This window comes from Sinocyclocheilus grahami, unplaced genomic scaffold (genome assembly GCF_001515645.1).
Source record: "Sinocyclocheilus grahami isolate Dianchi unplaced genomic scaffold, SAMN03320097.WGS_v1.1 scaffold1.1, whole genome shotgun sequence".
Taxonomy (NCBI): Eukaryota; Metazoa; Chordata; class Actinopteri; order Cypriniformes; family Cyprinidae; genus Sinocyclocheilus; species Sinocyclocheilus grahami.
The window spans coordinates 3754676-3766686 of record NW_015505180.1 but is presented as its reverse complement, the minus strand read 5'-3'; the positions used below and the strand labels follow the sequence as shown (position 1 = coordinate 3766686).

The window sequence follows — 12011 nt, the reverse complement described above, 5'->3', positions numbered from 1 at the left end:
AACCTTAAGAAATGTACACAGAGATGCAACTGTAGTAATTGGACCACAGATAAAGTTATTTCCGTGTGCACCGCGCCATCTGCCGGTCAAAACTTACAACAGCACACTTTTACCAGGTCTACCTGTGGAAGTTTCTACATTATAGCCCCTTTCACACAGTAATACCAGTAAATTGCCGTAAAATTACCGGTAAATACAAAAATGCGCTGTGCACATAGGCAATGACCTTCCGTCTTTTTACCGGCACCATTCACACATCGATTTCAAAACTGCATCAACTTTTTTTGAGCAATGTTGCTTAGGCACTTCCCCATTGAGGATGGGTAACACATTTCTATCTGGATTACTCAAAACGTTGCCCCGTGTGTCATTAGCCTAAGTGTAAGCTTTTATCTAATGTATACTTTCATATAAGATGAATGATCTTAAGTGGATGGTTTTGGCATTTATTTAGCATTATTTGTTCAAGCATCATACTAAGCCCTTGTTTCCCTGGTGTATTTTAGACAAACAATTATTCAATTTATAAGTTTTATTTTGAATGTTGCACCTCTTAAGTCTTACCTCAATTTAATTAGCAAAAATATCACTTGTAGCATTTTTTCATTTGATACATTTAAGTGTGACACTTATTTAGTATTACTAGAAAATGACAATATCGGCAACCAACAACTTAAAACAAGGCATTTTATTAGTATATCTCACACCCTTATTGCATAATATTAAGTAGCCTTTATGAAACATTGCAGTAATTTGTTTTGAATAACTGATTATTATGTGCAGTTCCTATTTGCACTGCAAACATGTTTCTCCATAAATACAGGAAACCCAAGAACTGCATCACACTGCAAGCGGTTTCTGACCAAAAAAATTTATACAAATTATTCCATTGGGTTTAACAAAAAAAATTATATGAATGAATAACTATCCAAAAGGTAAAAGCAAATACATCAGGTGTAAACCTGATTTAGGAAGGAAGGAAGGAAAGAAAGAGAGAGAAAAAGAGAGAGAGAGAGAGAGAGAGAGAGAGAGAGAGAATACAATGCAAAACATGTCAACTTTTAAAAACAAATGGGATTTTGAGGCACTATTTGACACTAGGAATATACTGTGCACCTTGAGGGCTAATTTGTTTATATTTTAACACATACTATATTATATATTCTTGTTCTTAAATGTCCCTACATCTTTAGTTAATTACAATTAGCTATATTTAGCCACACAGGGCTGGTCTCCCGTCCCTCATTCTGGGGGTTTCTTCTTGGCCTCCACGTCCTTCTTAAAGGCCTCGATTTTCTTTGAAATATTGGGTACCTGGAAAACGTTATAAATGAATTATATCAGACATTGATCACTAAACAGTGGAGCTGTTCTCTATTTCAAGACTAATGCTATTTAATCCAGTTTTATTAAAATACGTTTCTTATAAGATTTTAGGCGCAGATTAAATCAGACAGTTAATATGTGAATAAATATAGTTTTTATAACCTCGTAATTCTGTGCCAGAAACATGCCAACCACGTTCCCCAGAGTGAAGCCAAGCTGGAAAAACAAGATGCTCTATCAACAACCTTATGTGACATATAGATACATTCTTCTATATTATAAATTATCCGGATGTAAATGTTTGTTTAGTTCAAATTAAACCCTTTGATCAGCTAGTCACTTAGTTATTAGCTACTACAGTGTGAATTAGCAAGCGAATAAATACACATTTACAATCTCACGAACAGATGTAAATACTTACTATGAATTGCATCATGATTAAAACTTCGAAATGATGAAAAGACACTAAATAACAGTGACACTGGTCTCGAAAGCTAGGATAGTTGTGTGAGCTTGACACGGCTAGCCTTCAACTAGCTACATATAGCATCAGCGTGACATCAACACACCGGAAGTAGTATTCTTGCAAAATAAGAGTTTTAATTATGAAGCAAAGGGCACATTCAATGTTTAATTACGCTACGACAAGTTAAATATAGACCAGGTTGAGATTTAACTATTAATATAATATAATTCCCCACATACAGTAATTAAATTAATTAAAAATGAATTGATTAATTTAGTTTAAAAAATTTAACAACATTTTTAAATGCTGTCAGATGAATGCAGAAACAGGTTTAAAGGAATATAAACTAGTTTTCAAACTTTCTTTTATTTTTTTTATTTTTTTTAGTGCTTGTCACACTACACACATTTTGTTGTGCTTACAAGGGTTCTTGCATCTTGAAAAGAAACAGCACATAGGCTATTGCAAACTTGTTAAATGGAAGGTCTGTCATGTTGAAAAGATGGCTTTGCACACAAAGAGGTCATTCATTCGCTTGTCACAACGGCAAAAAGTAATCACCAGCAAAACAAGGGTCTTGATCTATGCGGTTTGGTAATAGTTATAATAAAACTATTAATATAACTAAACGTAAGAGCACAAACATTATTTAAAACCTTAAAAGTAATAAAACAAACATGCCTGTAACAAAGCACAATGATATACAAATGGCATACAACACTAGCCCAAATATTGATGTCTAAAGGATAAAAAACGGAAGACAAATCTGAGATCATGCAGTCATATCTGTATAAAATGACACTACCAGGACAAAACAAAAAATCTGATTAATTTAACAATATTTTTATATTTTATCTTCCCAGAGTTCTCAATTCTCCCTTTATATATAATTTCAAGTTTCTTCCATTTCAAATTATGCAGAATAAGAAACTCGGACAATATTTAAGTATAAATACAGTTAACAATTGTAATACAATACTTTCAAAATAATGAGTAGCAAACAAAGTCTAATTTCACTTTGTTGCTGATGGATTTCAGTATGCTCCAATAAACATTTTTTTTTATGATCTAGAAAATGGGCATGGGAAACAACAATTTGGGTATCTCTAAATGGATAACATATTCTCAAAAGTCTGTAAATGATCTATGTAAATATATTAGCCTATTTTGGCTATGTCTTTAACAACTGTAAATATAGAAAAGTTTCTGCCTTGCACCTAAACATGGTCAATATACTGTACGTAATGACTGCATTTCTTTGCAGTAACACTGTCAAGTGAAAACCACAGTTAGAGAGATGCTAAAAATATAACTTGGCAAGGAATATAGATTCTTTGTAACATCATAAACAGCAACAACGCCCCCAATCCATAATTTTAAGCACCATAGCACACTGTTGTTCTTCAGTCTTCGTACTGCAGTGATTCCCTTGAATCAAGCATCAAATAATTCACACAAGAGAAACACATAAGGGAAATGTATGGTGATGATAACGAATCAAGTAAATGATGCATCCTGGTTTATTTGGACTCCAGTGGACTGCTTGGTGGCCCCTGTATGATCCCATTCTGCGGAGTTGGTGCTTGCATGTCGATGAAAAGTAGATTCTTCAGGATGCTCACATAGAAAGGACCGTAAACCTTTTTGTTGAAGTTGACGAGGTTGACAAAGCTGACCCCAAGCCCCATGAGCTCTGGCTGAATCAGACCCAAGCCTGGTGGTACGGGAGGGGGCGTCCTGTGAGAGTTGGTAGAGGCGAGGACCACCCTAAAGTACTGATGTACTCTTCCCTCTGTGGCACGGAAAAGTCACATAAAAACACGATACAAGCTTTACAGGCTTTAAGGCAATATTACGAGTTCAGGTAAGCTCAACTGACAGCATTTGTGTCATAATGTTGATTATCACAAAACTTAATTTCCACTTTCATTTTTTTTTTATTTAATATGAAATAAATAAATATATAAATAGAATAAAGCAGAAATGCGTTACAGTGAGGCAATTAAAATGGAAGTGAATGGGATCAAATTATAAATGTGAAAGTATCACTGTTTTAATAGTATAGCCACACAATGTAAACAATATGCTTGTTAATATAATATTTAAAAAAGCTTGCTAACCGTTATATGCAAATTGACAACTTAGTTGCCATGAAAACAATGTAAAATGATTAGAAAAATTATTATTTGAACAGCTTTATAGCTTAAAGGTGTCATATGATGCTTTTTTAAAAGATCATTATTTGGTGTATTTGGTGTAACAGAATATGTTGACATGCTTTAATGTTCAAAAACCACATTATTTTTCAAATACTGTACATTATTGTAGGTACTCTATGCCCCGCCTCGCTCAAACGCTTAGTTTTCTACAAAGTCCCTCCTTCCGACAAGCGCAGTCTGCTCTGATTGGCCAGCTGACGCAGTGCATTGTGATTGGCCAAACACCGCAAGCACTCGTCGGAAATGTAACGCCCCTTACCATAATCGCGAGCTTCATCTTTCAAAATAAATATAAAGACAGAACCAGAAAAGGGAACAGAGTCGCGTGACAGACACAGTGATGAAGCTGCTATGTGTTTGCAGTACAAAAGCCACGGTTAAGACAGCTGACTCCACTGTGATGTGACCCTGTCTCTCTCTCTCTCTTTCTCTTTCTCGCTCTCTCTCTCGCTTTCTCTCACTCGCTCTCTCTCTCTTTCTCTCGCTCGCGCACACACACACACGATGCACAAAACTCCGCATTTGAACAGTCAATAGCAAATACTTAAACTAATAACAAAACAGTAGCTGATTCAGAAGCGCCAGATTGTCATAGCAAAGTCAGAATTACCTCCTCTCCTAGGTTCACGAAACGGTCGTCCATAAAATGCATTGCTGTTCTTAAAGATTCCTAAATGCATCTACTTCTGGAAGGCCAAATAAAGTGCTTTTGCTTTCGCCTAGAAACACACAGCGTCTCCCTGACATGGCTGCTTCAACACTAACTGCGGTTACTGAAACCACGCCTTCTTTCTTTGCGTGAACATTTGGGCCGCATTATGCAAATATTTCCACATAGTGAGGTAGATATGTGGGGGCGTGTTAGAACGAGCCGTTTTAGGGGAGCGTGGCAGAGTCTTAACTTTGATAAAGAATATATTGTAAACACTTGTCAGCTTGTAACACTCCAAAGAGAAAGGAAAACTTGAAATCGCATCATATGACCCCTTTAAATAATACACTGGTTTTAACAGAATTCATGTATTTGCTTTTATAAAATCATAAGTTTCACATTTCTGCTTTTAAATCCTCCAAAATATGGCTCCATTTATTTCCATTTTAAGATTTAAAATCATTTTTAGGCAAAAAAAAAAAAAAGAAGAAAATAATTTTTGCAGTGTCGCAAGTGCTGTTGATTACACTTGAATATTCTTTTGCATTTTCCTTACCAACAAGAGTGCGTATTGGGTTGTTTTCCTGGGTGACATCGCAGATCTGGCCCTTTAAGGTTTCCTGCAATTCAGCCGGGAGAGCTGGGAAGTTTCTTTCGGCCAGAGACTTGTTGACCTCACAGCAGATCTGAGCACTGACATTTCCAAGAGCTTCGGTGAGATTAAAATCACTGTAAGCCAAACGGAGGGGGGGGGGGACAAAGCCGACAGGCAAGATCTTTTAGATTGATATGTTCATTATTATGTTTATGTAGAAGTATGTGTGTTAGCCTGAGCAGAGTTTAGGAGAAGGACAGGGATTGGACGTACGTGCTATGCATGCCCTCCAGCAGCACTGCTGTCATCTTCTTAAGACGCTCGACAAGAGTGGGCAGGCCTGACACGGCCCCTCCTATTGAGCTGTAGACTATCAGCAGAACAGACGCGACCGCTTGATAGAGCTGAAGAGACCGCTGCATCTCCTGCAACCTCACTTCATCGGTCATCAGGGTCTGCAAGTGCAAAATTGAGAATGTTAGATCATAAAACACTCTTAAAGATGCATTTTGAATTTGATATCAAAGCTTAGTATGAGTTTAAATGTGTGTTTGTTCTCCAACCTCAGGCAACGGGCCCTTGCTCTCGTCCCAAATGAGCAGTCTGATGTAGGCTGTATTTAGCACCAACGTGGGGCCTGGTAAGGGTTTGCCGCTCTGCCCAGAATCGCTGCTCTTGTCTGATGGTGGCATGACTTGAGTGGCCTCATCAATTGAAGATTTTATCCACTCATTTGTGTGATCCAAAGCACCTGGGTTGAATTAAAAAGATGTTGAAGGTTAAGAGCCCAAGTGTGCAAAAGAGTCCAGATACTTTTGGGTGAGCTATCCCTTTAAATGAAAATTAATTTACTCATGTCGTTCCACACCTGTATGACTTTATTGCTTCTGTGGAGATATTTTGAAAAATGTTCTCAGTTTTTTTTTTTGTCCATAGAATGAACATCAGTGGTGTCCAACGTTGGACAAAAACAGTCAAAACATCTTCAAAGCATAATTTGTGCTTCACAGGAGAAAGAAAGTCAAATGGTTTTAGAATGACAAAAGGGTGATATATGATGATTTTTTTGTGAAAATGCAATTTGTCAAATAATTTTCAATGCTTTTCGTACAAATTTGTTTGTGGACTTACTGGGAGTTCTTTCCAGAATGCTCTGGAATTTGGCTCTCTCATACTCTACTGACTGCCTCTGAAGCTCTGGCCTGAGGCTCTGGATGGTAAAATTCACCATGTCCATTTTCATCAGGTCCAGCACCCGGAAGATCTCCCTGTTACCACACAAGTGATCATTTCCAAGTCAATTACTTTGCCTCAGGTGACTGTTCACATCAGTTAGTGAAGACAACACCATTACTGATTTGTGTCCCGCATCCCCCTCAATCACTGCATCTCATTCACTAATAATTGCATGGATTATTCATATTTGTATGAACAAGACAACTTCCCATGAAAAATGACCATGTCACAACATGTGCTTACACACCAAAATTGGTTCTTAATCTTGTTATAATATATTTAAGATGAAATATATATGTATAAAATGTAATTATAACATTGTTATAATAAGCAGCGTTATTATAGTAAACTAAAACTAAAATCATATAAAACCTTTTTGTTACTTGATATACACTTGACTGAAATAGAATTTTAAAAAATATATTTATTTCAGCTAGTTGCCAAGGCAACATTTCTCATATTAATTTAGTTTAACTTGATGTCCTAAAATAACAAAAACAAAAACTGAAATAAAAATACTATATATATATATATATATATATATATATATATATATATATATATATATACAAACCCCCAAAACTACTAAAAATGACAAAAACACAATCTTTAAATAAGAGTAAAATAAACCAGAAAAATTAAAACTGATTGAAAATATTAATATAACTACAATAGCATCTCAATGTTACTAAAATAACACTAGTTATAAGGCCACCCATAATATCTGAGTTTTGCATATGTATGGTTTCAGTACACTACATTTGTTCTTAAATTTAGAACAAATTTTAGTACGGAAGTAATTGGTGATTCAAGATTTGTTCATAAAAATGTACATACCTGTACACCGATTTCATGCACAAATTTGAATGAGACGCACTATTTGCATGTTATTACACCAGCCAATGGGTGCTAAAGTGAAACTGACCTATAGTTCTACAAAGCTATAAAAGAAGACACCTTAATAACATACTTGAACAGTGTCACTAAGTTGCCCGAGTTCTCCTTGAGCTTCTTGATTTCATCGTCTCGGACCGGCGCACAGAACTTGCCCATAGTATTGATGATGTAAGACACAAGGCCCTGGATATCAACCGCATTGTTGTCAGCCTGCTGGCGGATCAGGTCCATGTCCAGAACCTCCATGATCTGAGTACGCAGGCGATTGGCCCCGGGGTTAAGGAAGGACAGCAGGGTCTTTGATGACAGGAAAAAAATGATTAACAAGGCATTTGCCATCAGACTGCTTTTCATCATTGTATCAGAGTAAATGTTTAACTTACATCTTTGATCTCATCCAGAAGTTTGATGGCGTAATCGTATTCAGGAGGGTCATCATTCAGCTCAGATTCAAGACAGTCCCAGAAGGCCTTGTGCACCATATCCTTAACTTTCTTCTCCAGGCTTGAGGGAAAAAAAACAGTTTGGATTCAATTGTTATATATTTATTATATATCCATTTTATTCATTAATTATATTAATTTTGTATAGTTGTACATTTCAAAATGCAAAATTGAAAGCAAAATGCCTAAACATCGACTTTTGTATATTTTAGTTGTATATTTGTGTGTGTACATTTTCTTGATCATCACCCTTAACTTGTTCTTGACCCATGTCTATAGTTATAAACAGTTACCAAGGAAACTGAACATCAAGTGGGACCCAGATCTGGAGATGGTAATTATATAACAACAGTTTAGTGCAGAGCTGTCCAAACTCGGTCCTGGAGGGCCGGTGGCCTGCAGAGTTTAGCTCCAACTTGCCTCAACACACCTGACTGGAAGTTTCTGTGCCTAGTAAGAGCTTGATTAGCTGGTTCAGGTGTGTTTAATTAGGGTTGGAGCTAAACTCTGCAGGACACCGGCCCTCCAGGACCGAGTTTGGACAGCCCTGGTTTAGTACCTATTTTGAGGTAGATCCGGAGGCTCTAGGTGGAAGTTCCGGTTGACAACGATCTCATGAGCCAGGCTCAGATTAGAAAGGTCCCGAGCCGAGGCCATGACCTCATCAAGCGTTAGGGTTTTTGGTGGGCTGCCTGAGGACACAGTAGCAATACAGGTTAAAAGACCAATAGATTCTTCTATACAACAAAATATGTTTCGATAAGTGTTGTTACTGTTAACTAAAACTATCAAAACTGCTTTTGTTAACTGAAATAAATCTGAAAAAATATATAAATGAATGCATTTTTAAATCAATAAAATACATGTATTATAAATCCACATAAAAATGACCAAAATTTAAACTAAAATGATAACTAAAAATATCAAATTATTTATTTATTTATTAATAAATACTACAATTGTATATAAATAATACTAAAATGATAGTATATTCTAACTGAATTAAATGTTAAACTACTTTCTTTTTTGTTGCATTTGCATGTTAGTAGGACACTTACAAGAAGGAGAGTTGTGTTTGCTGGATGAATCGCTGGTGAAGCTCTGGCGAGAACAGTCCACATCGCTAGACGAGGTCAAACTGTCGCACCTTTCCGATGACTCTGTGTCACTGTTCTGGTCCTCGCTGACCACCGTAGATGTGGAGGTGGGACGTTCATCGTTCCGTGGCATTGTGAGGGGCTGGTGCAAATTATGAAAAAAAAGGTATTGAGGAGAGTCTTGTGGCTAAAATTAAGTTTTTGGGGGACAAACTTGAAGCTGATGCTTCCAGTGGAAATGGGGCAACCGCTTATATGACAATAGGATAAAGTTAGAGCTGGCACACTTTCAGTGCTGGAAAATTCAAAAAGCTTTGTTGACAAAGAAAAGTGACTTGCAAAGGCAAGGGAAAATAAATGGGTAACAAAAGGGCTCAGTGATATTCATGTGGCCCACAAAGGGACATTGTATTTTAAATGTGATTCAGATGTTAACCGGTGCTGTCTCTTGGGTAACAAATAACACCAGATAGCAGCGTGAGCTTTAAAAGCAAACCTATCGTGTTACACCCCTCTGCCTTTAAAGGCTTCACTACACACCTGTTTCCTAATGTAACAGAGTAACGGCTTGACTTTCAGGAAGTTGAGTCAGCATCAGTAACAAAAAGTCAACAATGACCTTCATTAATTAATAAAAATGCATTCAGATAGTAAGTTAGAAACTAATCCTACCTATTACTCTTAATGCTCTGACAAAAATGCTTGTTTATTTAACTATCTTGTAATTAGTATTTGTTACAATAGAAATACCAAAATTTTCTCCCGGTGTTACTGTAAAACAACAAGAATTTGAAATCGCATTGACTCTCTGCACATTCTGAGAGTTAAAGGAATAGTTAAACCTAAAATGTAAATTCTTTCATCATTTCCTCACTCTCAGGTCGTTCCAAACCTGTAGTACTTTCTTACTTCTGTGGAACACAATCTCAGTCACTATTGACTTTGATTGTGTGGAGAAAAAAATGCTCTAAAGTCTCCTTTTGCATTCCACTGAAGAAAAAATAAGTCATACTGGTTTGGAACAACATGATGGTCAGAATTTTGTTGTTGATAACTAAAACTAAAACACACACAACACATATACATATACATATATATAAAATTAAAAATATATATATATATATATATATATATATATATATATATAAAATACTTTCTTTAAATAAAGCTGAAATGAAATAAGATATAAATATCAGATGAAAAGCAGAAATGTTTGATATTGACAGACAACTAAAAAACTAAAGTAAATATACATTAAAGTTAAATAAAAATATTTAAAAAAAATGGCAAAAGCACATAGGAAAACTACTAAAACAAACTAAAATGAAAACTGACGATTTAAAAATGAGAAGTAATTCAAAATGTTAATAAACACTATAATAATATAAAATAATACTTAAAATAACAAGTTTCAGTGAATAAATTATCATTAATTTTCATTTTTGGGTGTATCATTTTTTCCCCTCTCCCTTTAAGATCAAATTTGCCCCTTAATGAAGTCACAATGTATATTTTGGTCAAATGCTCACATTTGGTTTTATTTATTCTACATTATATTTATTTAGTGTTGTTATAATTTCTAAAACAATAATGTTGACTTCACTATGCATGATAGGGCACTTCTATGAACTGTATACTTCAACTTGCTCCTGAACAGTCTCAAGTTTATAGCAATTAACACCGTTACAAATACCAGTACTTCTACCGGTATTTGGAGCCTGGTTACAAGAGAAAGACCACAAGTTCAAGCCCTTCCAATCTTGTTACTCCCAAAAGAGAGTGTCTATTTTGAGGATAGGATAAAAGCATAGACTGGTTCAATAGTTCTGGTGGTAAAAACAGAAACCCATGCACATGCACATCCTCAGTCAGGTTTAAATTAGGAGGGACCGATAACAGCACCACTGGCACTGGTTACGGCTCCTGCAGCTCTGGGCCCTAAAAGGAAGTGCTGTAAAACAGCGCGACACACACACACACACACACACACACACACACACACTGCGCTCAGCTGCTCTGCACACGTGACCTTATCTTCAGCACACAAACAAGGACAAAACACGAGCAAACTGTCAAAGCAGGAGAGCAGCCGAACTGGACTTTTCAGATCATGCAAACCCCAACCCATTTAAAGATTAGCAACGTGAAATTAGTAAACAGTCGCTTTATGATTTGGATGTGAGATAAATATTAATAAACAAGACAGTGAGCGCGCGCCTGTACATTTAATAAAGCGAACAACGCAAAGACGTTACGTGTTCGGCTTAATTTTCAACTGTTTTATAATAAATGCTTTAATCATGCATTTCATTCAGTGAGTCAATGATGTAAACATAACCAATGTCCAGCTCTTTAAACTTGCAAAGAAATATCATATATATTATCTATATAAACTATGTAACAGTTACCTGAGTCAAGTCCTCGAAAGTGAGGACTTGGCAAACAACAGTGAACAACCGAGTTTTTCCTCGATTTGCAGAATGCTACTCCTTCCTTAGTACACTAGGACTTTAAAGGGCTCTTTAAAATGTCACTTCGCTAGTGTTTTGTGAAACAGGGAGAATCTATTATTCCGCAGCTATAGGGGTGTCAATATTTTGCCTTGTATTTAAGTCAAGCTAATAAGAGAAATGAACATGTAGCTGTCAGAAAGAGATATTAAACTCGGAAAATAGGCACGAGACGGTTGTTTTATAATAAAACTACAAACAAATGTCGACAACAGGCCATGTACAGGACTAGCACGCACCCCCTAGTAACATAATGGCACAGTCCAGCTCGCATGAGCTTCTTTGTTTACGGATGTGACGTAAAAGAATATTAAAAATGCTTTGTGGACAAAGCGAGCAACTGTACAAAGTAACAAAGCATAAAACATTAGTAATTTATTGTCGAGGAATACATGTGTTCGTTTCATCCGAACGCTTTGATTCGGTTCTGATTCTGTCGATAACGTAAAGGATTTCGATCTTTCGCTTAATCCCTCCCACCGAGGATTATGATGATTTGTTATTATTCAAAAGATTTCAAATCACTTCCTGAACCTTTAGCTTGATTCTGAAATTAAAGTATAATGTCAA

At 36.1% G+C, this 12011-nt stretch overlaps 2 protein-coding genes across 2 annotated transcripts; both read right to left on the bottom strand.

The window, feature by feature from the left end:
• Nucleotides 1–1014: 1014 nt before the first annotated feature.
• LOC107586391 (uncharacterized protein C7orf73-like) lies at nt 1015–1898 on the bottom strand. Its single transcript, XM_016273771.1, has 3 exons — nt 1748–1898; nt 1489–1542; nt 1015–1314 (listed from the first exon to the last, which is right to left on the bottom strand). The coding sequence occupies exons 1-3, from the start codon at nt 1760–1762 to the stop codon at nt 1243–1245; spliced, it is 141 nt and encodes a 46-aa protein (XP_016129257.1). The 5' UTR covers nt 1763–1898; the 3' UTR covers nt 1015–1242.
• A 538-nt stretch (nt 1899–2436) lies between these two features.
• Nucleotides 2437–11437, bottom strand: LOC107586172 (T-complex protein 11-like protein 2). The gene is made up of 10 exons (XM_016273473.1): nt 11340–11437; nt 8893–9073; nt 8394–8526; nt 7775–7895; nt 7465–7688; nt 6390–6526; nt 5822–6009; nt 5532–5713; nt 5220–5392; nt 2437–3584 (listed from the first exon to the last, which is right to left on the bottom strand). Exons 2-10 carry the CDS (start codon nt 9062–9064, stop codon nt 3313–3315), a joined length of 1602 nt encoding a protein of 533 aa, XP_016128959.1. The 5' UTR covers nt 9065–9073; nt 11340–11437; the 3' UTR covers nt 2437–3312.
• Between the last annotated feature and the right edge of the window lie 574 nt (nt 11438–12011).

Bases quoted from the DNA above. Each gene is read 5' to 3' on its own strand.
- LOC107586391 (XM_016273771.1), bottom strand. The intron at 1,315-1,488 runs GTTATAAAAACT...AACGTTTTCCAG, and splicing joins TTCTGGCACAGAATTACGAG to GTACCCAATATTTCAAAGAA.
- LOC107586172 (XM_016273473.1), bottom strand. From the start codon at position 9,064: ATGCCACGGAACGATGAACGTCCCACCTCCACATCTACGGTGGTCAGC. The intron at 6,010-6,389 runs GTAAGTCCACAA...AATTCAACCCAG, and splicing joins CATTCTGGAAAGAACTCCCA to GTGCTTTGGATCACACAAAT. The intron at 3,585-5,219 runs GTAAGGAAAATG...TCCGTGCCACAG, and splicing joins CCCAATACGCACTCTTGTTG to AGGGAAGAGTACATCAGTAC.